The sequence below is a fragment of the Hypomesus transpacificus genome, chromosome 12, assembly GCF_021917145.1.
Source record: "Hypomesus transpacificus isolate Combined female chromosome 12, fHypTra1, whole genome shotgun sequence".
Classification (NCBI taxonomy): domain Eukaryota; kingdom Metazoa; phylum Chordata; class Actinopteri; order Osmeriformes; family Osmeridae; genus Hypomesus; species Hypomesus transpacificus.
In genome coordinates this window covers 1,028,955-1,053,814 of record NC_061071.1, presented here as the reverse complement: position 1 = coordinate 1,053,814, position 24,860 = coordinate 1,028,955, and the positions used below count along the sequence as shown (strand labels likewise).

General features: G+C 48.1%; 2 protein-coding genes across 4 annotated transcripts; both read right to left on the bottom strand.

Moving 5' to 3' along the window:
* Nucleotides 1–221: 221 nt before the first annotated feature.
* arhgef7b (Rho guanine nucleotide exchange factor (GEF) 7b) lies at nt 222–12,556 on the bottom strand. 3 transcript variants are annotated; one of them, XM_047031432.1, is made up of 22 exons: nt 12,170–12,556; nt 11,123–11,206; nt 9,823–9,907; nt 9,556–9,689; nt 9,188–9,389; nt 8,441–8,529; nt 7,416–7,510; nt 7,217–7,312; nt 6,451–6,573; nt 6,204–6,342; nt 6,011–6,070; nt 5,467–5,613; nt 5,291–5,377; nt 4,957–5,035; nt 4,715–4,860; nt 4,350–4,559; nt 4,029–4,122; nt 3,770–3,862; nt 2,674–2,856; nt 1,706–1,805; nt 1,386–1,440; nt 222–1,257 (listed from the first exon to the last, which is right to left on the bottom strand). In XM_047031432.1, exons 1-22 carry the CDS (start codon nt 12,332–12,334, stop codon nt 1,135–1,137), a joined length of 2,589 nt encoding a protein of 862 aa, XP_046887388.1. In that variant the 5' UTR covers nt 12,335–12,556; the 3' UTR covers nt 222–1,134. The 3 variants fall into 3 exon arrangements, with proteins under 3 accessions (XP_046887388.1, XP_046887386.1, XP_046887387.1); XM_047031430.1 differs by lacking the exon at nt 2,674–2,856; XM_047031431.1 differs by lacking the exons at nt 2,674–2,856; nt 8,441–8,529; nt 9,556–9,689; ... (1 more) ...; nt 11,123–11,206; nt 12,170–12,556 and having other exon boundaries at nt 9,188–9,368.
* Nucleotides 12,557–13,693: 1,137 nt separating this feature from the next.
* On the bottom strand, nt 13,694–24,262 carry eif5b (eukaryotic translation initiation factor 5B). Its single transcript, XM_047031177.1, has 24 exons — nt 24,144–24,262; nt 21,924–22,043; nt 21,768–21,831; nt 20,151–20,895; nt 19,723–19,934; nt 19,443–19,593; nt 19,131–19,229; nt 18,940–19,038; nt 18,688–18,753; nt 18,156–18,475; nt 17,955–18,062; nt 17,632–17,742; nt 17,319–17,386; nt 17,037–17,178; nt 16,689–16,820; nt 16,345–16,527; nt 16,072–16,233; nt 15,727–15,858; nt 15,402–15,533; nt 15,241–15,317; nt 14,945–15,109; nt 14,691–14,829; nt 14,374–14,535; nt 13,694–14,264 (listed from the first exon to the last, which is right to left on the bottom strand). Exons 1-24 carry the CDS (start codon nt 24,176–24,178, stop codon nt 14,157–14,159), a joined length of 3,732 nt encoding a protein of 1,243 aa, XP_046887133.1. The 5' UTR covers nt 24,179–24,262; the 3' UTR covers nt 13,694–14,156.
* Between the last annotated feature and the right edge of the window lie 598 nt (nt 24,263–24,860).

Below are 24,860 nucleotides of genomic sequence, written 5' to 3'. Positions count from 1 at the left end.
AGACAAAGGTGGGCACAAGCCGTCAAGAGGGTTCAGAATGTTTCAGTACCCTACCTCGATCCCCCTCCACATAAAAGCAGCTTTGCCATGCGGTTGGCTCATCCGCTAGCGGCCTAGACACAGGCCGACACACCATCACCTGCGGTGCCAACACAGCATTAAGACCACATGGATCATCAGCATCAGCATGGAACATCAAATGAACAGGCAGTGAGGAAAGATTCAATTGACTGGTTTTATTCAGAGACACAAACCCGGCCAATGAGTGTAGAGCTACCCCATGACCCTCATTGGATGACAGTGACAGTCCTATACCGCCCCCAACACACATGTAAGCACACGCCCACACACACGCATGCCCACACACACACACACACACACACTTCCGTCAATTTTCTTAAATACATAAATTAATGAGTTAAACATTATACCAGAAAGACAGTCGCTTGCATTACAGTTCATAATTGGTCATGTTGCATTTTAGTCTTTTAGCATAGGAGTCTGCCAGAAATGTCAGCCACTTAGAGTAACCTCTCCAAGGCACACTTCATGACATTAATTTGAAATATCGAGGTTAATTTCTCTATAAATAATAAGTGACAAAAACATTTTTAATCTAAGTAAAAAGATTCCAGGATAGCTTTGTAAATATGATTCCAATGCATCCACAGTATTTATTAGACAATTAGACAGGTTTCAAACCTTTAAAAAAAAACTTTTAAATCACATCAGCATAATGTTCCAGTACTGTATTGCTCGAGTTTTCCATTGGAAACATTTGGAATGAGAAAAGAGTGTTTCCCAGTCAGGGTTGGCCATAGTTTCCTATAGTACAAAGCTTAGAGGAATGTGGGGGAGAAGAGCTTCAAATAGAGCATCAAATGAGGAAATTATTGCCATTGCTATTCTATTCATTGCTATTGCTAGTCTATTTGTGGACAACCTGCCATGTTTGTTTTGGTTTCCCTGAGACCTTGCTCTACAACTCAGAACAGGAAGCATGGTTTTTCCACCACTTCCTGCCAGTCTCAGTTCACAGTTTTACAGCCTTACAGGATGGCTTTGTGGTCATGTGGTCCCCGTTGACACGTTCTGATTGGACGTTTCCTCACCCTATGTGACATCATGAGAGTCTCAGAGGTTGGTCTCGTCCCAGGAAGGGTCGTTCATGCTCTTCAGCACCCTTCTCACAATCTTCTCCAGTTCCTTCCTGGCCCTCTGCTCCTCCTCTAGTGTCCTTCGCATTCTCTTGTTGTCCTGGCAACACAAACAAAGACAGCCACATATTGTGTGAACCTTGGGCACCCAACTCAAGAGTGGCGGTTAAGCACTTTTTGCAGAATCATAACTGATCCCCAACCCTGATTTGGACCTCAACCACTGACCTGTTTCAGTTCCTGCAGTTCATCTTTGAGGCCATACACCGTGTCCACCAGGGTCCTACAACACGGTAACGGAGGCATGGGTGAACAGTGCTGAACTAAACAGCATGCTCTGGTCAACACCAAGTTATCAGAGACAACCCCTTTCACAGTACTACAAACAAGTCCCATTATATTATAACTATAATCAATTGTGGCACATCAGAGCCCAGAAATGAGAGCCGTTATCAGCCCCCACTGCAATGGAGATCGAAATGAAACAGTTGAGGCAGTGAGCAGCAGTGCGCCTCGTCAGGAGAATGGAAAGTCAGGTGGTTTCTTACTTCTCCTCCATGACGGTCTGGCCGTTACTCTTAGTCTCCTCCACAATGATCTTCTCCTCCTCTGGGAAAAGCATGTGCACACCTGACTCCTTCCTGGATCCTGCCGGTGAAACAGAGAGACGTGATAGTAAGAAACAAGCTCAGAGGCTCGATGGGGGTGACTGTAGATAGATTCGCTCAACTGGAGAGACCTGGCATTGGGAGACGTGTCTCGATGTGTCAAACTAGCCTCCTTCTTCTCACATGACACCCCTAGCCTTAGATACACCTCCCTTTCCCTGTTGTCCATGAGAGAACCAGTGTGTGTAGGTGTGGGCTTTATGGTGTAAAGAAGAGTGTTGGAAAGCAGCCACAGACCCATCTGCTGAGGGAGGATCAGGATAGATAGGTGTGCCAAGGCTCCAAACCTGGCAACTCAAAGCGGCTGTCTTATCGCCCATTCATCTCTAACGATCTTTTTCAGACATATACAGTAGGCTTCAATATCAGATCCTCAAAGCAGATACAGTCCCCTGACAGCAGCATGTTTACTGAAGGTCACTGAATGGAGCTATGGAACTCGACGCCCAGTTCTTTGAAGTTTATAATGGAAGAAGATAGGAGGAGGACAGAGGGGAGACTGGGCAATTATCTCATCTTTGTCCACCGAGGTCTCTATGGACTCAATAAAAAGGTGGGGGGGGGAGTTTTTGGTTTCTCCTCTGTCACTGGAGAATGGGTGTGGGGAAGATGAAGAGCTTGTCACTGTAAAAAAAAAAAAAAAAAAGCTGCCTAGTTCGTAATGTTTTACAGGAAGCATCTAAACTCTGAAGTGGCCTAGATTGGTGGGTTTAAACTGCGAAGTGGCCTGGATTGGTGGGTTGAAACTGTGAAGTGGCCTGGTTTGGTGGGTTGAGTGCAGCGTGTGGGAGGGGAGGAGTTGAGGGGGGAGGGGGGGCCTAAATAGGAGCAGCAGCAGTGGTTCTTACGGGAGACAGAGGTGGTCCTGTAACTATGTGCGTTCCAAATACTGTCATAGTCTGAGTCCTCCGATAGGTCGGAACACGGCTCCGCCCCCCGAGTCGTGTTAACCGGGCCGCCGGGGGCATCCGTGCTGGACCGGTCGGCGTCGACGAGCACATGGTTGTGCATCAGGTCGGTACCCTGCCATGCTTGGGTGTGGGGGAGTGAGTCAAACCATACGGAACGGGTACGGGGGAATCGGGTCAAACCATTTCAAAAAGGGGCGGGGGGAATGGGTCAAATACGGATGGAGGAGTGGGTCAAAAAATATCAAACGGGAGTGGTCAAAATGGTCAAACCAGAAGGGAAGCATGGGTCAAACCATATCAAATGAGAAGGTGAGGATATGCATGTCATGCCACATGAAAACAGAACAGGAGGTCAAACCATTTGGAGGTGGGGGTTAAATTATTTTGAATGGAATAGGTGACATTAACAAGATATTTAATAAAAATATGTATTTTCCAAAAAAAAGGCCGTGTCAAACCATGTAGGATGAGAGGCAGGTTTGTGGAGGTGTAAAGTGCAAAGCACAACATTTTAAAAACAAGGAGAAAAAAGGATTTGGGAAGGGGTGTGTGTTTGGGGGGGGGGGGGGGTAATATTGCAAGGAAAGTCATATACACAGAAAAGAAGAGAGAGAAAAGAAATGGGACAAGAAGAGACAGCAGAAAGACCTTTGTTAGAAAATAGAACAGTGTGATTGCTCATTAAGCACACAATTGTGAGTCGACTAAACCAATAGCTTTATACTGGTCTAGAATAGAAATACGATGACATGCCCCAGAGCCAAGATGGACATACTAACATTGGCCGGGTTTCCCAGATTTGTTAAGAAGCTCTTAACGCTGAGAGCTTCTTAGGAGCGTTCTAAGAACGTTCTAGAGCGCTCTTAGAATGTTCCTAAGAAGCTCTTAGCGTTAAGAGCTTCTTAACGCATCTGGGAAACCCGGCAATTGACGGTGGAGATTAGTACAGAAACAGAGAGACCATGCATGAAGTAAGCTGGAAGCAGAATGACAGTTGCTGTCGTTAAAAAGGCTCAGAGGTGAGAGTATATACTTGAGTTGAGTGTCTGGCGTGTTTTAGCGCTGGTGCAGTATGCCTCGATGACTTTGAGAATCTGAGCATCCTCCTCCAGTGCAGCTGCCGTACCTGGGAGGGGAGAGAGAGAGGGGGAGAGAAAGAGGAGGGGTGAGGAGAGGGAGGGGAGGAAAGCAACAGAAAGAGGGAGGGATGGAAAAAGAAAGAGGGACAAACAAGCTGATAAGCCAATCCAAAGCCCCCTAAAAGCATTTCCTTTGGCGGTGTGTTAACATACTCTTCCTGACGCTGAAGTCCTCCTCAGAAGGCTTCCTCTCTGGTTTCCTCTTAGGAAGCAGCTTCTTCATGCTCTTGGGGCTCTTGCTCAGGTCCTGCATGAGAGCGTGGGGGGGGGGGGGAGATGAGTGGTTAGTGTGTGTGGATAAGAGCAATCAAGGCACAGGTAGATGTCCTGTCTTTACATTCACATTTAGCAGACGCTCTTATCCAGAGCGACTTGCAGTAAGTACAGGGACATGACGTCGTTTCGCAAAGCCAGGAATCGAACCGGCAACCTTGAGAGTGAGTATGCAGTGTATGTCCACGTCCTACACCGTACCTCCTTGTAGCAGAGGGCAGCGGAGGGCCTGAGTGGGGGCGCGGGCCGCAAACAGCTGAGGCTCCAGGGTTTGGGGGTGCTGGGAGGCTCCAGTGGGGGCCAAGGCAGGGAACCATGGGAGGAAGGGTGGGGCAGGGTGTGGTAGGTCGGAGCCCCACTGGTCCCCCTGCTCTCGGAGTGCCTGGAAGGAGTCAGGGGCTGGGACGGAAGCTGGGGGCAGACACACGGAGACGTAATGATAAGATGAGACTCGTTAATGTAACGTACGTAGATCGCTTAAGTACAGTACCCTACTGATTCTTCACAACTGACATCTGTGGACATTGAATTGTGTGTGTGGGGGGGGGCGGGAATGGTGGGCGTACCGTGTGACAGGGAACTGACTGGGGTTTAGAGGTGGGAGTGGCCATGGCAAGGTTGTGCTTATTGGTCAAGCGCTGGAGATGCTCCACCCACTCCTGCTGGTCCTGCTGGCTGTCACACACTACTTGCATCCGCTCACATTGGCTGCCTATCACACACACACACACACACACACAATAAGCTGCTGTGTGGAAATGTAGGGTATTGGTCGGTTTAATGAGACCAGGAGAGGAAGAGGTCGTACTAGATATCTCAAAGGCATTCTTCAGGATCTCCCCATCCTCCAGTTTGGAGACCAGCATTCCTGTAATCGGTAGTCTGCCCTAGAAATATTAGGAGGGGGGTGGAAGAATAAGGAATAAGAGAAAAATCAGGAAAGAAAAATAAATACAGATGAATAAGAGATTAGAGAGATTGTGTGTGGTCTGAAGTTATGTATGTGAGGAGAAGGGGGTGAGTGTGTAATGTACCTGGTAGATAAAGAGGGGGGTGAGTGTGTAATGTACCTGGTAGATAAAGAGGGGGGTGAGTGTGTAATGTACCTGGTAGATAAAGAGGGGGGTGAGTGTGTAATGTACCTGGTAGATAAAGCCACTCATTCTGGTGCTGGTAGACAGCATAAGGAGAACTTGAGGGAACAGCAGGAAGTAGCGCTCATTTTTCTCCTAAAAGACACACACACACACTGGCTGTGGATCACCAAGGACATGTAAAGAACCGGACCCAAGGTCCTAGTGTTCTCTGGTTCTAGTACCTGGCTGGCCTGGCTGTGGACCACAGTATGGGACATGTAAAGCACCGAGCCCAGGGTGGTGATGTCATCGCCCTCCCAGCGTCTGATGGAGTCAGTGAGGATCTGCAGCTCCAACTCCTTACGCTTCCGAACCCCCTGACACTGTGCCTGTCACCATGGAGACATACGCACACAGTTTTTCATGCCACTGGTTTTACACTGCATTGTATTCAATCCTTTTTAATGTGGTATGGCACACAAAGACAAACTGAGATAGACACACACACAGTCTAAGCCGGGCACAGAGCCACAGAGGAGGGCAGCCAAACGGAGGCTCTAGCCAGACAAGGGCTTTACGCTCAGTCCTGGATAAGAACCACTGCTGATTACACACACACACAAAATGTCACCTTGACCAACACTACACAGCTCAACAGAGTGGGACAACAAAAACATGTGATATACAGGCATAGAAAAAGGTATAAAAGAGTTCAATTAAATGCTGAAAAACATATATTGATCTGTCAAAGTGACAGAGATAGGGGGGTGGTGAGGGGGGACTTACAGAGAGGCTTTTAAAGGCAGTCATACACAACTGGATATCTGGACGATCAAGGTGGTGATCCTGGAGGTGGAAGCACAGGATTCAGACACACAATCAGTCTCTCTCTCTTTCTCGCTCTCTCGCTCTTGCACTCTCTCTCTTTCTCTCTCTTGGACTTTCTCTCTCTCTTGCACTCTCTCTCACACACACTCACCTCCATGTGCCTCTCCAGTTCTTTGAGCAGGGTGGGGTACTTGTCCAGTCTCATGAAGGCTTTACTGAGACCGGTGGTCAGAGTCAGAATACCTGGACTGTTGGCTCCCTTCCCCTCCATGTAGTCCCCTAGCTCCTTACTGCAAAACACACCCACTTTCTACTTTTAAAAGGAAAGTACTCCTTTGGTCTGCAAGGCACTTCTCCTCTCTGTCACTCGAGCGTGAAACCTCCACCCGCGCACCTACCTGTGTTCAGTGAGGATGCTGACTGCAGTGGGATGATTGGAGCAGTAGGCCATGTAGAGAGCCTTCATCTGGGGCATGAGGTTGAGGAAGAACCCCCCTACTCTCTGCTGGCTCTCTGGAAGCCTGCAGAGAAGCACGCGCACGTCAACACGCGCAACCTGGATGTGCAAAACTCGCATCCTGTTTTGAACACTCAAAAGCCATACCAGTGTTTGCCCCTAGGTGTCACTATGGCCTATTGAAATCGCATAGGGATGTGGGAGTAGCCGTCATGTGGTTTGAAGAACAGTACACCCACATACTGGCTATGAAAGAAGTGCTATAAAAAAGAGCTTAATATAATTCTGAGTTCAGTTTTTAATGGACCCAGCTGGAAAGACAATCTAACATAAGGATATTCTTCACAGCTGGTCTGGAATCAGCCATCCATTTTCTGATCATATCCTACCCCAGCAGAGTGTAGCCCAGAAAACTGACCCCAAACAGGGGAAGTGTTCCATAGGTGGAGGGGGGGATGTTATTGTTCAACAGGAAGGGGCTATTGTCTTGGTTCTTGCCCCTAGTGGCAACCAGGAAGTGCTATTTGAAGCACAGGATAGAGTAGTGGGAGAGACAGCACGAGGGAGAGAGAGACAGAGAGAGAGACAGAGAGAGAGACACAGAGACACAGAGAGAGACACAGAGAGAGAGACAGAGAGAAAGACAGAGAGAGACAGAGACAGAGAGACAGAGAGAGAGGGGGAAGGGAGGAAAAAAGCAGACTAACTTGGAGCATTCCTCCAGGGACTGGACCAACATCTGCTGAAAGGTGGAGATTTCCTCCAGGTTCCCCTGGATGTAACTGACGTCTGCACTGGTCAGTCTGAAAAGAAGACGAGGAGGAGGAGATATTAGCTGTCATGTTAGATTCACATTATTCCAGATTGCATTATTTCTCTCTCCCTCACACACACACTCGTACCCACCCATCTGAGGAGTGCAATGAGCGCAAGTATGAGGACAGCAGGGTCTGTAGCTCCTTAGAGTACTCAGTCTCTGTTTCCAGAATGTTCTGGAGAACCTGTGGGAACATAGAACATTTGATAGTGACACTGAGCCTGATGGACACAAGCACACACACACATACTTTCTTCCTCCTCGAAGAAAAACAAGACGACAAAGGAGACAGAATGAGGACAGTACATTGGTTTGTCTGTTCATCATTATCCCTCTCATGAAGAGTAGCCTTCTCCACCGGCCGTCATTTAAGGGGACCATTAGAACCACAGTGCAGTGGAGAGATCCCCTAATGTCCCATTTTCAACAAATCCCTTTGTTTTTCTGTAGTTTTTAAGTCATTACCAGAGTTCAATAGAGGGACGTTCTTTTTGTATGTCTGTGTCCATCTACTGTGGGTCTAATCCAACCCTGTCATGTCTACAGAACATGCTGTACTGAGGTGGAAGCCTACTGTTTCTATGTTGTGTTTGGTTGTTCCGTTTCCAGGCCTGCAGATCGAAGGGAAAGGGGGCAGGAAGTCCTTCCCTGAACACAACAGGCTCCTCTAAATAATCTAGCAGCACAGACAGCTCTCCCAGGATGCCTTGCAAGCGGCAACCTCTTTTTTTGTAGTTAAACGTGAGACAAGAAGGTTTTCTCATTGATCTAAGATGCCCGAGTGACCCTTCCATTGTGTGACTGACACACACACACAACGCGTCGTCACCATGTTGTGTGTGTATCTGTATGCATAGACACAACAGCTACTCCAAGTGCCCTGAAGAGCAGCTTGGCCCAGGAGCCAGTGAGATGGAATAACCGACCTACATTACAGCACGCACGCCAACACTGACGCACTCTTTTTCTCTCTCACACACACACAAATGATCTCTTTCTACTTCTCCCTCACACACATCTAGTTATGTCGTATCGGGAATTGTAGGCTTGGTTCAAATCAATTTTATTCGTTCCAACAGGGCCAGGTCATCTCAGCTGGGCCTCATATCCTCACCACATTGTAATAGGTCTTGCTGATGGCTGATGTGTCCAAGCCTTTAAGAGGGCTCTTCAGTGTCCCGGACTTAGGCGACACAGGCTTGTCTGTGATAGAGAAAGATGGATACAGTGAGAGAGGGAAAAAGAGGGAGGAAAAGGGAGAGGGAGTCAGGAAGAAAAGAGACCTCTTGCTTTTGTTTGAGTTACTTCTGTTTGTCTGTCTGTCTTTCTGTGTGTCTTTCTGTGTGTCTCTCTCTCTCTCTCTCGCTCTCTCTCGCTCTCTCTCTCTCTTTCAGATGTTTAGTGACTACAGCTTTGGCTAGACGACATTCCTCTTCACTGTAATTCCTAGCCATTTCATCCTCTCTCCCTGGATTAAAACCCTGTTCAGGCAGCTTTGGAAACCTTCGACTGTAAAAGGAGCTTCTGATGAATAGGCCATGGAAATGCATGGGTCTATTTCCTGAAGTAAATCCAGTAAATCAATTTCTGTTACACCATGTGCTTGGCCGGCCAATCAATAGACTGGTCGGGCCCAAAATACACACCCAGGAAGTAAAAACAAGCTCTGCAACACTAAGTGAGAATAACTTGTCGGGGGACGATGGGAGTCCCATGGAGGCTATTGAGCCGTTCCCATGCATTACACATATCTTAACAGACGATGATAGGCACATTTGTTTTTGTTTAATCTTGGACTTAGTTATATTTCCTCCAAGCAAGAAGGTCTGCGTTTACGTTTTTTTTAAATGGCCACACCCACCGCTGCCTTTGACCTCGCGGACGTAGTTGCTCGGGAACCAGCCTGTCCTGCCGCTGACTGACCCCTCCCACCAGCCGCCATCCTCCTGCCGGCTCACGCTGATGATGTCACCCTTGGAGAAGGAGAGCTCATCCTCATTGGTCTGCTGGAAGTTGAAGCGTGCCCTCACCAGAACCTGCAGCCCCCCATTTTCTGACATGTCCTGTAGAAAGAGGGAGTAAAGGAGGTTAGATGAAGAAAACAGAAGCCATCTGTTAACCTTGATATTTCCTCTCACAGTCCCTTATTTGTGCTTTAGTTCATGCTGGATGTGGTTCTGTGTGATTCTAGAAGGTTCTGCTCAGGCTGTATGGTTCTGCTGGACTCACCAGGCTGCGATACTGGTGCTGCAAGAGCTTGGAGGAGCGTCCGTGAGGAGACTGGGTGCTGAGAGACTCGAATGACTTAATCCTCAGAGAGGAGGAGTGTCGTGCACACACGCTGTCACAGTCCAACCCAATATCTGGACAGGAGAGAGACAGGTCTGCAATTGAATACAGGCTTGAATTTGTATTGGTAACAGGAAGTCCTCACTGATTCATCGTTTATCCGAAACACACAGAGATACACGCAAAGACAAACACATGTTTCTTTACCTTCTGTAGCTTTATTCAGGGCCACTAGAGAGTTGAGCACTTTGGTGAAGTTTAGTCCCTGAAGGAGATCATTCACCTCAAAGGGCTTGAAATACAACAAGAGGAGTTGAGGGAGGTGAGGAAAAAAAATTGTTTTAGACTAGCCAAATGGAAAACATTATGCTATAGAATGCAACTCAGGCTTGTCTAGATAATCCACACATATAGTGATCTAGTTATCGTCACAGTTAAACACCATGGCATTACAAGTTAAAGGACGGGGGACTGTGCAATGTAAAAATCACAATAAATAGAGAGACACACACACACCTCCACCACCCTGTCTGGACGGATTAGGTTATCCCCCAGACTGAGCCCCCTCTCTAATCTCTAACCATGTACCCTGAAACACACATGCCACTGAACAAGCCCAAATTCATTCAAACGGACACATCACATGCATCCTGGTGGCCCAATCTGCCCTGACACAAAGTAACCGGGATGAGTGTAACCAGTACATTTCTTGATTTCAGATCAAAATGGGGGGGGGGGGGGGGGGGGGGGTCATTAAGGGAGAGGGGGAAGGAAGGAAGGAAGGAAGGAAATACTGAGAGTATCCTTTACAGAGATTTTGTACTGGGCCAGAAGCTAGAATCGGGTGAAACGAGGTGTGTACTTAACAGGCCTTGTTTGAGAGAGGCTGAAATATACCTCCCTTCCAAACCCCACCTAGTTTGCTAAGAATTCTAAAAGAACAGCAAACGTTAAGAGCACCACCAGACAAAAGAGCCCAAACACAACCTGTCTGATATCTTACCAATGTCATGACAAGGGGAAATAGCCCTACAGTCCTATCAAGCAGCAATATTCCCATCCTCATTTCTTCTCTTGCAATACATGCCAGACTAAGGCATTCCAATCTCTAGTAGGCAATGCATTTCCTTCATGCGTGCATATGTGACGAAATAAAATCAGTTCATAGTTCTCTCAACCCTGCATGGCCATAAAATTTACGCTAACATCTCTGTACTGTGGGCACAATATCTCTGAAATATGACTTTTTTGACACTTTCAATATTGGACTAATTTTGTTAGCCCTAAAGTCTTCATAATAGTCCTTTTTAACGAGAATTTGGGAAAAACTAAACAAAGCTGTACTTAGTATCGGTTATAGCCCATAGGATACTGTTTCGCGGATTAATAGACTACTAAAGGAAATACTCAACTTTGTTTGTAAAACAGTTCATAAAGCATGTCTATGTGTTTACTGTGCGAGGCGCTTGGTATATTGTTGTAAAATCCAGCGGGTTACAATGCTCACCTCTACACGGAAAGAGCCGCAGCCTTTTAGAAACTCCCTGATGTTAACCTGGCACTCGCTGTCATTCCGAGGTTCTTGCAAGACCTGTGGACCAGGAAAGAGTTTTACGAGGTAAATCCCGTCCGTTACACCTGCACAATCTTTATGGTTGCCATGAACAGAAAATGTTCGGTTACAACTCACAAGGTCATATTATTTCTGATGAGGAACGCGGAGAATAGTGTAAGAAAATAAATGCAATTGCAATCTTTGCCCCTGCGAAACCTCCGTTTGGGAAACGGGATTAGACGAGGAGGAAATGACGTTTGGTCCATATTCCACTCTACCGTTGCAAACATGCAACTCCACCTGTGTTCTGTCTGTTTCCCATGAACAACATAGCCTACATGTGTTTAGAATCACAGTTTGTGTGCAATAGATTTATTGGGATGTAGTGCAAAAAGTAATTTGTCATCATGTTTATCTAATTGATGCAATGTTATCATTTGATCATTTTATTTTGACGCTGTTCAAAATCGGCACATTGCCATAATAATAAATGCAGAGCAATAACAGACCATCTGCCCGAGCATTTCTGTACAAGCCTGATGTACGTGCTGTGAGCGTGTATAGCGCCTACACGCTCTCACACACAAATCTGCCTCTTTAAAACGGGAAATGTCAGTAATTTTGCTTCTCAATGTTGGGTGACTGTACAAGCATCAATACAATTAAAGGCATTGGGTTATCACCCCATAACCTTATACGGTTAGTAATGAGACACAAATATTTTAAATTAATTTTCTTGATTATGAAAGCTACATTTTGATAATAAAATAACATGAGGTAGGGTATTAGCTCTAGGCGCACAGGAAAGCCTAGGTTGAAGTAGACAATGCAAACATCTGGGCATATTTGGCTGTACAACGTGCTCCAAACAGTCTGTAATTGTCCCTATTGCGCCCATTAATCATAAGGCCAAGAGTGACCAAATATCTTGTCAGTCTGGTAAGCAAACCCACAATGGTGTATTTAGTGTTGGCTATGCAGAATAATAACTGTACATACTTTTTCAACGGACCCCGGGCGCAATCTCTCCAGCAGCTTGCACAGGACCACCCCATCTTTAAGCGATGACTGCAAGAAGCCCTCTGGATCCGAGATGATCTTTTTTGGCGATTCCAAAACCCCCAACGTTATTAGCCAAGTTACTGTCTGTTCCGCCGAATTCATGACTATCACACTCTCTCTTTTATCCTTCGATGTTTTCCAGCTCACATGTGGTGAATCGCATAACTCAGAATAATAAAATAAGTAGCTATTTCAGATCTCTACTAACTATTTAGTCAGTGGTATCCCAATGTGATTTTCCAAAGCCCTGTGCAAGTGGTTCCTTCGTTTTCGCGTAACTGGTCTGGAATAATGTCAAGTAGCCTACCCCTATCCTGCTCCCTTATCCCGGAACAGTCTGCTGCCGTGGGCCAATAGATGACATCACTTTACTGTCCATGTCAACTATGACATTGTATGTGAATGCCCACGCTCTGACAGTTCAACATTTTACCATATTATTCTGCATCCTTAAATTAATGGCTTGCTGGCGAGTCAACACAACATTTTTACTTTTAGATATCTGGCACCTGCATCTATGTTTATCTTTAATACGTTTCATATTTACCACGTGTTATACTGTTGCAGTGCGCACTATCTCTATCAGCGAAGGCTGTTCAATTACATGGAAAACTAGCCTATTAGTCTACAAATTCCAAAGGTGGTCTTTAAAATAATTTGGAAAAAATATGTTTTAACAAACACAATTAAGTGATTAATTTAGGATCCTTCAAACCCTGCATTATACCGCCCCCTGCTGAATTGCTCGATATGACAGAGCATAAACGTGGAAAATCCATAGAGCCACAAAATAAAAATCATATACATTAGCCAGTTTAAAATAATTAAAAAATAAATCAGATAGTTTTTTCAATTTCTATAAATATGCAATTTCTTTATTGGGGTTGATTGTTGTATTTCTCTTGTACATTTCAAACTCAAGTCAGGAGGGATGCGTGGGGTCACCTTGTTCATTCGCGGTGAGGAGAACAAATAACGTCCGTAGGCACCTGTAGAACCAACTAACAGGGTGGGGCCGATCGTGCTGATATGAGTGGAACTTTTAAAATGACCATAAAAAAAACTGCATTCAAGAAAAGGTAAAACACTGACAATGCAATATTATTCCGACGTTAGAAAACGTCTGTAAAGCAGGTCATCCTTCCTCTTAGCTCGATTCCTCCGCACCTGTGGCCGATCGTCTGCACCTTCCCAGAGCTTCGGCAAACTAGATTCCTCATTGGTGCCGAGCCTTCCACTGACTATACTGACATTCTAACTAGCTCTCAACAGAAAGGTTATGGTCTCTTGGTACATATGGCGCCAAAAGGGCTGCCATATATATAAAAAATAAAAATCTAAATCTTAAACAGAGTTTGCCAAACTCTGGTTCAGTAGCTAGCTGTGGCCCCGTCTCCCCTTTCCATCTCTCTCTCAAGTTCCGATCCTGTCTTGGAAGGGAGGAGTTTTGCATGTTTGTGCAAAAGGGGGGGGGGGGGGGGGCGAAGTCTCAAGCAGAAGCCAGAAGGTGTAGATCGAGGGAGAAGAATAATGAAAAATGAAATTTAAAAAAAAGATGATTTGGAAGAACAGGCACGTTGGAATAGTGTGTCAATGCTGTCTAGACAGTCACTGTTAACAACAGTGGAAATTGCTCCGTTTCTCACAGAAAAACACGTCTTCTTATTTGTCACCACTAATCATTACACTCCCCTCTCCCTCCTGGCGAACAGGGGAGGAGTGAGGGAGAGGCAAGGGGAGGTGCAACCCCGCATTTCTCTCCCCTTAAACCGAGTGTATGGATTCAGTGTGATCTATGCCTTTTCTTGATCAGATGTCACATGATCAGAGTGTGTAGATGAGTGTGTCTGTGTATGTGTTTATATTGATGTTTACACCACGTGGCTGTCTTAAAAGATGGAAAGGGGGGTGTTTTGGGTTCTCCTCAGATGATCTCGAAGGTCTTCTTCAGCTCCATGATGAGCTGCCAGTCGGTCTTCGTCATCTCGTCTCTGAACCAGTTCTTCAGGGCATCGATGGACGCTCGCGTGATCTGGGGAGGACAACCCACCATTTCAACTCTCTCTTTCAAAGGGGTCAAAGGTGCCAAAAGACATGTCTAGCTGGGATTCTGCCTCTTAGCCAGTGCCGGGAGAGCATACCTTGCTGACGATGAAGTCGGTGGCCTCAAAGTGCCGTCCGTACATCTTGGGAGACTCTCCGGGGATGGGCTCGATCTTCACACAGATCTCCTGGCCCTTCTTGGCAGAATCCACCGTCTTGTGGTTCATCTCAATACTGGTGATGATGCCAATGTCCACAAACTGAGAGAGGGAGAGATAGATAGGATGAGTGGCTTGATGGGTGATGCCTCGCCTCTACATTGGGACATGCTGAAAATCTTTCTGCTACTAGTGTGGGTATTAGGACACAGCTATTGGCAGACCCCCTTCAGCTCTCCTCCTCCTCGCCCACTTACCCCTTTGGTGGGTACACAGAGAGGGGTGCCCTGTCGGAGGACGCCCGCCTCCACAGTCACTCCAATGACGATGGGGTCCCTGGAGTTGAAGATGAACTGGGGGAGGATGCGGAGCTTACAGGGGAACACAGCTATGTGTCTGGAGGGAGGAAGATGGAACAGGCCGTTACCACATGCAGAGCTCTGCCATCCGCCAATCTGAAGGCTGACGCAGGCCTTCCCATGAGGATCTACACACAGACACAGACACATACTTGAACTCTTCCTGCTTCTGCTTCTTGTAGTCCTCCCGGTACTTGGTGAAGGCATCGAACAAGTGGTAGATGATCTCGGCGCTGAAGATGCGCACGCCCAGCCCGTCGGCCATCTCCTGGGAGTCCCTCTCCACCTTGACGTCGAAAGCCAGGATGGTGGCGTACCTGAGGGACAGGTCAGGGGAGCACGGTCACAGACACAGGATCATGGCGCCAAACAAGAACAGAACACACAGATGTCATGTAGATGGGGGGGGGAGGGAGTCCCAGGAGAGAAAGGAGGAAGAGTATCGTACTGTGGGTCGTGCTCCAGCATAGCGGAGGCCTTCATCACATCTTTCTTATGGACGGGGCCGATATTGATGCCAGCGTACTGTGGGTCGAGGATCGGAAACCAGCGTTAATAAACAGGTTCTGAAACAGGTCGTAAATACGGTGTGTGTGTGTGTCCACTCACAGGCACTTTGGAGGTGCGTAGGAACTCCAGCAGGGCCTCCAGGGAGCCCAGCGTGGACGCCTGGACGTACACCCCCTTCTCCTCCAGCTTTATGGAGCTGAGCGTCTGTTTCAGCTCGCGCACCAACTCGTCCTGTACACATAGCGGACACAGGGTGTATCAATACTGAGAGTGTGTGTGTGTGTGTGTAGATTCAGGTTCATCCTGCACACAGATACCGAGATTTTTGGTCATTTTGAACGAGAGGAAATGAGAAAGCAAGCGACCCAGGTAGCAGGAGAGAACGAGGCAGAGAGCAAAAGGAGGGTTCAGTGTGTGCTCTTACCCTGAGCACGGGCACCTCGTCGTCCTTGTGAGCCACCAGCAGGGGGAGCCCTGCAAGGGTCTTCTCCAGGTCCTTGCCAAGAATCTTCACCCCCTGCGCGGTGTTCACCTCCTTGTGCTTCTCATACTGATTCTACATACATACACACGCACACACACACACACACACACACACACACACACACAAAATAAAAAAACATTTAGGGAACCGAATCGGGATAAGCCAGGATAGGGAGGAGCACCTTGGCTGAATGAAAACACTGGCTTCCAGACAGGATGCAGATCTGTTCCCAACAAGCACTCTGTCAAGTGAGGACAGGCAGACAAAGAGAGAGCTCATACGGACCTTGACCCTGAGCTCTTTGAGGGGCGGGGGCAGCAGCAGACCCCTGATCTGGGTGACGATGGGCCCCTCCACCCCCGGGACGATGATTGTATCCCCTTCTCTCAGGTGCCCGTTGATAAGAATCACGTCGATGGTGGTTCCCATCCCTGGCAGGGCTTTGACCTGGACACACAGGCACAGGGTTAGGGGTGCCATGTCACCAGACTCATTGGATGGATGCAGGCCCAAACACGTGGGTGTGATAGAGAGGGCTGTGTGGAGGGATGAGCTCACCTCCATGACCTGGGCGCGGAGCTCGTCGCAGTGTGCCAGGCGGCGGGCCAGCATGGTCTGGGTGAGCTCCACCAGCAGGCCAATCAGGTTGCCCATGCCGTCCCCGGACACGGCTGAGGTGGGTACCAGAGAGACGAAGGTTCGTGGGTCCTTGTTCTCGTGGAAGAGAGCAGCGTTGAGACCCTGGGAGAAAAACACACACAGACAGAGACACAAAGTTGAAACCAGTCTGTTTTTTGTTTTTTATTACAAATAACCAATAATAGAACATCTAAGAAGACTGTGAGTGGCTGGAGAATCTGATAGGCGGAGACTGCAGCATGGTGATTGGCCGAATGACTGACCTGCTGCGCAAACTCTACAATGACGGCCTTGGCCCTCTCGTCAAACTCATCCTTGGTGTTCTTCTTCTGCTTCTTCAGAGCGGTCACCACGTCTGTGTCTGGACTCTTCTTCCAGTCATATAGACGGTCGATCTGGAGAGAGAGAGAGGGGGGGGAAACAGAACAAGGATGAGCAAATACAAAAAAAGGACTATCTGGTTTATTTCATACTTCTGTCCTACTTCACTCTCTCAATTCATTCCGGCTATTTGTCCATCCAACCATCCCCATCTATCCCCCCCCCCCCCCCCCCCCATTTTCTATCCCTCTATTTCTCCATCCATCTCTATTCTTCCCTCCCTTCCTCACCTTGTTGAGTGCAACGATGAAGGGACATTTCTTCTCCTTGAGCAGGTTGATGGACTCTAAGGTCTGGGGCTCCAGGCCATGCATGATGTCCACCACCAGGATGGCAATGTCACACAGAGAGCTGCCCCGGTTCCTCAGGTTACTGGAGGTCACACACACACACACACACACACTTTTAGATACAGCACCCAGTCATGGCCTGTGATTGATAGGCAAATGCAAATTCCCACAGACTCACAAAAGCGCACACCCCAAACGCACACAAACCCAAGCTGCACACACCTGAAAGACTCGTGGCCGGGTGTGTCAATGATAAGCATTCCCGGTATTTTGATGGTGTCTTTGTCCAGCTGGGGAGGAAAAACAGTCTACTCATTACCACAGCGCTGTCCCAACAGAAATACTCACAAAGGGCTGCCGGTTCATAAGGACCACAGAAGAACTCCAAAACAACATTCCCAGCTGATAACAGCTGTATTTTAGAAGGCCCATGGGTGGAGCAGGGAACCTTCCCTGCTGCCCCCTCTGGGTGTGGGCCTGAGACTGAGGGAGGAGGAGGGGCTGTTTGGGGGGGGCATGGAGGGGGTGTACTCACGTTTTTCACCATCTTGGTCTGCTCTATGATGGTTTCCAGGGGGACGTTGGTGGCCCCTATCTGCTGGGTGATGCCCCCCGCCTCGCCATCCTGGACATTCGTGTGGCGCAGCTGTAGGACAGACAGGGCTTTTTAGAGCGCTACATGGATGTGGGTGTCCAGCCTCAGGTCAATAGTGCTTCCTTCATTTTGGGGGAGTTTATCTTTGGAAGACAGCATCCGCTAAATTGCAAAAATGTCAATTTAACATCGAAATCAGCAGAAACGTGATCGTGCACACCTGTGTACAAACACACACACATCCAGGGCAGCGTCACACGCACCTTGTCAAGGATCTTGGTCTTCCCCGTGTCGACGTGGCCCAGCACACACACCACGGGCGAGCGCAGCTTGTCCAGGTTGATGTTCCTCATGTTCTCCTGACGCCGTTTCTGTGGGCAGACCCTTGCGTCAAATCCGTGGCTGACCAGGTGTCTGTCTGGCAGTGTGTGTGTGTATGTGTGTGTGTGTGTATGTGTGTGTACCTCTATCCGCCTCTTGGCCTTGTCATACAGCCTCTCATCTTTGGTTCGGCCGTCGTCCGAGTCGCTCCCGCTGCTCGAGTCGGAGCTCTCCCTGCCCCCCTTCCTCCTGGCCGCCGGGGGCTGGGCCACGGCTGGCTCGCCCTCCTTCTTCTTCTCCTCTTCCTCCTCGCTCTCTTCCTCTTCGTCGTCCTCCTCCTCTTCCTCCTCGTCGTCCTCCTCGTCGTCCTCCTCGTCGCTCCCGTTCTCCCCCGCCCCCGGCTGGGGGGCAGCTTTGGGCTGTGCCGGGGTCTCCTTCACCTCTATGTGCACCTTCTTCAGCTCTTTGGGACAGACGGATGAAGGGAGAGAGAGAGAAGGAGGAAGTGAGGGAGGGAGAAATCGAGAGCTCGTTTTTTTTGGTTGCAAAAGTTGTAACAACAACTAAGAACGGCCAAGAACACCCCTTTAACATATCAAAGATTGTAAAGACATGCAGTGTAGACCATGTCGGGGTCAGGAGGGGATTGTATTTCCGTTCCATCTCTAATGGTACCTTTCTCTTCGTCGCTGGCTATGGCCTCCCAGTCGTCAACAGCAGCTTCAGGCTTTGGTTCTTTCACTGACGGGGAAGAGCGAGAGAGGGAGGGAGGGACCACAGGTGTAGAGTGAGAAGAAGAAAACGGTTTGCAGCAAAGACTTCCATGGACTAGGGAGCTTATTGTAAACACAACATGGTGAAGGAGAGCTGCTGATCAGCTGCGACCCCTGGGGCTGTGGCACGACTCAGTCAACCTTCCTCGCTTACCTGCTTCTGCTTTGGGTGTCGTCGCCACTGTCGCCGGCTCGGTCTCCATGGCAATGGGTGCGGCTGTCTCGGGCGTGGGTGATGTTACCTCTGAGGTTTCTGGGGAGGGGGTGGGAGAAGTAATAGCCGATGAGGCAGACACACAAAAGGTGTGTGTGCATGTTGATGTTCTTGGTGCTCGGGGCGGCTACCTTCGGGGGTCTGGGCGGCGGGCTTCTTTTTCCTCTTGTCTCCGTACACAGGCTTCTTCTTCCTCTCTGCCGCCGACTCTCTGGACGGCACCTCCACACCTGCAGGGGACAACAGGTGGTTAGGCTGAGGTAGGGTGAAGGGCACAGTCACCCCGGAGACAAGAGGACAGAGTATTCTGCACGGAGGTCTGCCACAACCGGACTATTTCAAGCCAGGCCCCACGGAGTGTTTCCTTTTCCTCTGTATACCCAAGTGTTCATGTTTCAGACCATGTAACTGGGGTCAGCAGGTTGTGTGCCTGCTGCACTCACCCTGTGCCTGCAGCAGTTTGAGCGTGGCTTCGGCCCTGGCCCTGGCATCCTTCTGGGCCTTGGTGAGGAGCTTGCCCTCCTTCTTCAGCCTCTCCTTCCTCTCCTTCTCCTTCAGCTTCTTCTTCTCCTTCCTCTCCTGCTCCAGGCGTTCCTGTGAGGGAGCAGGGGGAGCACGGAGGTGAGAGGTCGGAAACAGTTCTGGATTCTATTTCGGGCCGACTTTCAGCGTTTCTTAACTCTGTGTGTGTGTGTATATATATATATGTGCGGTAGGACCCACCTGCTCCAGTCTCTGCGCCTCCTGTTCCTCCAAGCGTCGGAGGGTCTCCTCCTCCTCCTTCTTGGCCCGCTCCTCCTCCTCCTTCATGCGGGCCAAGGCCTCCTGCATGGCCTTGACCGTGGCCTTGCTGGGGCCCTTCTTCTTCTCCTCCTTCTCCTTCTCTCCCTTCTTCTTCTTCTTGTCCTTCTTTTTCTTGTCTCCCTCGGCCTCCTCTGAAGAGGCACAGACGTCAAACATGACTTACCGACATGAATGTCACACATTTGATATTGACTTAATGATATCTCTGTTACAATGAGAGATGTACTGTTCTGCTCTCTAATACATTTCACTTAAGCGGTGACTCAAATAAAGTATTTATAAAAGCCAGAAAGAGCAATGGCAGAGCATAAGCAGAGCAGGGAGGAGGCAGAGAGAGAGGAGCTCACCTTCCCCTTGGACGTCCGCCCCCTCCTCCTGGTCCTCGGTCGGGGCGTCCTCGGCTGCTGCCGGGGCCGGCTCAGTCTTCGTCACAGCCTCCTTCTGCGGGGGGCCTCCTGTACCGTCCTCCTTGGTCTCCTCCTTCTCTTTCTCCTTGAGCTTCTTCAGTTTGGCCCTCTCCTCCTCCTTCTTCTTCCTGTCCCGTTCCTTCTTCTCTGCTTTCTTCTGGGCGGCGGTCTTCATTTTGTAAGGTCCTTCCTCCTCCTCCTCATCCTCACTGTCAGCCTTAGCCTTTCCCTTTTTCTTCTTCTGGGCTTTTTTGGAGGACTGGGATGCGTCGTCGTCATCGTCATCGGAATCCTCTTCTCCTCCGACTCCGCCTCCACCACCACCACCACCTCCCCCTTTCCTCGCACCACCACCGTCCTCGTCGTCTTCCCCCTCTTCCTCGTCCGAGGCCGCCTTGCGGCCCCCCTTCTTGCCGGCCTTGGGCTTGTTGCGTGTCCTAGAGCCCTCGTCCTCAGAGTCAGAGCCAGCAGGAGCGGCAGGTGCCGGGCCAGGCTTTCTGTCTCTCTGCCCGTCTCCATTTTTCTCCGGGTCGCCCGTACCCGATACCTCTTGGTCGTTGTCGTCGTTGTCCTCATCCTCGAGGCTGGCGTGCTTCCCCTTCCGGGTCTTCTTCTTTTCTGCTTTGGTGGGCACCGCCGGCTCCGCGGCCGCTGCTTCTTCTGTGGTGTCGGCTTTCTGCGGAGCCTAAGAGACATGACGTAAGCCATTCCACAAACAATATACATGTGCTATACTAAGCCTAGGGCTGGGCGATAATTATTTTTTTTAAGTCATGACTTGCCTCAATAAAGATATTGTAACATTAATTCATTTTCAATAATATTAATGATGTCGATAGAGAATAATTAGGAACAACAGTCCATTTAATTTCTGTGATGCAGCAGGAAGTTGCGGGGAAATGGTAGCCTACGCTCACTAAAATATACTGAGCACCTCAAGTGGAGTAGCTAATGTTAATCGTGGAAAATGAGTCTTGTTGCCGAAAACAGTGGCAGCAATAGCCATGGCGAGGGAGCAACTTCCAATGAAGAAATTATTTTTAAAAAGGGTTTGTCTTCTTCAGTTATTTGGAAGTGGTTTGGCTTTTTGAAATCCAACAAAGAGCAGAGCAATGTTCGGTGCAAATTGTGTAGTAAACAAACAGGTGGCTACCAAGTCTGGTAATAACGACAAACCTTTTTTACCACCTGAAGCAAAATCACTTGTTGGAACATGCAGAAAGTGTGAGTTTGCGCCAAGGTTTTGATAAAAAGCAAGGTTTTAAAAAGCTTAAGTTACTTGACCCCAGGTACGTGCTCCCTGGCCGCAAACATTTCTCTCACACCGCTCTGCCTAAACTTTATGCCGAGTGTAGGGAAAAAGTTGAAGAAGAGACTTATTTTGCTACTACTACGGATCTGTGGTCTATCTTCTTAATTATCGTAATTGAATGGAAATATAAATATCTATATCTATTATTTTTTACCCATATCACCCAGCCCTTACTAAGCCCTACACTGAGGAAACGGCTTAGTGAAGATATAGGCCTACTCCATATGGTGAGAGGGCAGGTTTACCTTTGCTTTTGCCCCTCCGGTTTCTATCGAGAGTTCCTCCAACTCTTTCAAGATGTCGTCCTCACTGCGGAGAAAAACAAAACGTGTGTCATCGCCGAGTAGCTTAAACCAGGCCCCTTTAAGACTGAGCAGATGGAGGAGGTCCAGCGAGCTTACTCAAAGTCATCTTTTTTTCCTGCTCTCTTCTTCTTCTTTCCTTTGACCTGTTCTTTGGCTGCTCCGGCGCCCTCGATCTCGGCTGCTAAGGCGTCAATGTCGATGCCGTCGTCTTTGGCACTGGAACATAAGGGACATTGAACGCACATGCTTAAACGTCCATATTACTGAATGTATGTGAGTGACTGAGTGTAACATTTATATTATCTTTGAGAGGCCTGAACGGCAAACTAGAAAGAAGATACAACTGGCACAATATCACACAAACAAGCCTAATCTCCCCTCTCTACCAGCCTTAAGACAAGGCAGTGTGAAACAGACAGTCATTCATGCAGCCAATCACAGAGCAAGCGGACACTTTTGCAAACGAAAAACCCTGAAAGCGTTTGAATGTACCACATCAACTCTGACACCTGAGGCCAGATACAGACTGTGAAGCACACAGCTGCTGCTGGAACAGAGCCGGCCTGCCTGACCCTGACTCACAGGTGCCACTCCACCGCCAACCACCTCCCTCCTGGCGGTCCCTACATGAAGTCAATAAGAAAGCTAGGAGGATGAAGCTCGTGTGAAAGTGCAGTCCTTGAAAAGCGGTTATCGACGACAACACTTGTTTCCAACACACCCAGCATTAACAGCTACCTCCTGAATACCTCCACGTAGGCCTACGGGCACAAACCAAAAGCACCAGACGTTTACCTGAGGCAGCACATGAAGCTACGAGTCTTGAGGAAAGAGCCTGTGTTTATTGCCTCAGCCCTTTATAGGGAGTGGGTGAGGCTTTTCCTTGCATGCCTCTTGCATCAGCAGCAGTGGGAAGCACCTCAGTGTTAGGAACGAGGGGCCACACACACACACACACACACACACACAGAGGGAGCTGTGCTCAGCACAAAGCCTACTAGAATGACCAAGCTTGGTGAGACATCCAGTGCCTGTGGGATTAAAAACTGGATACATCTGTCTGAATAATAAAGACAGATGTGCTGGAGGTAGAAACAGATTCAAGCTAATGTCCACTGTGTTGAAGCTTACAGACAGACACCTGCAGGTGCTATCTCCCAGGGTGGGTCCACATGTGATACGGCTGGGTGCATCTCAATAGTGTGACATGACTTCCTCTTCTCATTTGCTTCCAACATCACTAGTCTCAGCACTGACATGTAATTAGTCAACAGTAGAACCCTGCCAGTGGAAATGCATTGTTGTGCACTGTTCATGTTATTTGCCGTTTGCAAGGCAGTAGGCATTTAGAGGTTTCAAGCATTCATTACTTTAACTGAGGGAGAGACAAATAAGTTGTTCCAGAGAATCGTAGGCCTGCTATCAAGCAAACTCGCTACCTTATACATATGAAGAGGTCACCGCTTTATTTTCATGAAACAACTAAACATAATGCTGTCCCTATTGTGACAATAATGTTCTTATGTTCATGGGTATATTGCCACGCAGTGTCAAATACTCAAATATGTAGTCAGTATTGGTGATCGGAATCAGAATTAAAATTTTATATCTAGTAACAAACGTTTGTGACCATGCTGACTTTCTTTTAGACAAAGCCTGGTCATTTCTCCATGGTGGCTATTAGGTGACTAGACAATGCTCACCGGCCCTCTCTGTGACAACACAATGAAAAAGATGATGCTGCAGGCCAAGCGCGCAGCCAAGCTGCTGCGACTGCTCCTGTCCTGACTCGTGTACAGTCTTTCGCACATTTGGCTATTTAGGTAGCTAACATCTATGTGCAAGCGAGTTGTTCCGTTGATAAAGTCATTGACAATCACGTATGGCAACAATAATACCATGGTAGCTAGCTAGCTGACTGATGTTCATTCCCATGTCCCCTAGGTTATCTGGAGAATACGTTACACGCTAGCCCAAGTTAGCAAGCCAGGACTTAGCTTGTTCTAGGTTTAGTAGCTGACTAAGTGACAAGCTATGAAATCAAGCTTGCCAGAGTAAACCAGCGCCACACTCACAGGTAACTTCTGGGTGGGTATTGTGGAAATGTTTTTAGTCTTAATGCTTACTAGCCAATGGCTTACAATTATCAATATTTGTCACGTTACCATTGAAAAGAAGGCCTAGCCAAAGCAATCTGCCGCCACATGAAACCATAACGACTGCTAGCAAGTTATCTCTAGTCATGCCACTACACTTGTCACTCTAAATATCGCTTCACATCTTATATGAAATGGACACTAATTACTTAATCTTTACCTGTCTTCCCCTGACTTTTTCTGTTTCTTCCCCATTATCCCGTTTATTTATCCACAATGTACAGCCTCGTTGCTCGCCGATATTACTCGGTTCAAGCACATATGGTTGGTCTCAGGGAAATTGCGCAAGCGCTCTATCAAAGAATGTTCATGCCCATCATCCTGCGCACTAAGTTGCAACTTGCAACCAGCTATGTTCCTTTTTTACTGTACCGCCCCCTAGCGTGCAGGTGTGCAGGTGTGCAGGCGCGTGTAGAGGTAGTTTGCATTTTGCTACCAGGTGTATGGAAGCAAATCAGTGGCATCGTGTTTTGAATGTTAAAAGGCTTTGAATACTTATTATGCAAATGTACACCACCGAATTTGTTGGTTTTGCATTTACCTTTTTAAGTGTGAGATACAGTGGATCCTCCAGCAACGGATATTACGTCAATAAGATAACAAAAAGTAATTCGACTTCATGCCTTGAAGCTGAGAATGCCATTGGCTACTTCAAGTCAGCCGGGCTGCAGGTTACACCGTCGCTGCATGAAGTCGAATGCACCTAATGTCATTGAAGAGAGACATCTTTAAACTGAAGCATCTTCAACCTCTCGCTGACGCTGAAGAAAATGCCCAAACTGTGAGAGACCTCCTGCATTTTTCCGGTGTCCAAGAAAGGACGTCCCAGCACTCTCATTCATTTTTTATTCCTTACTTTTATTCATATTTCTATTAT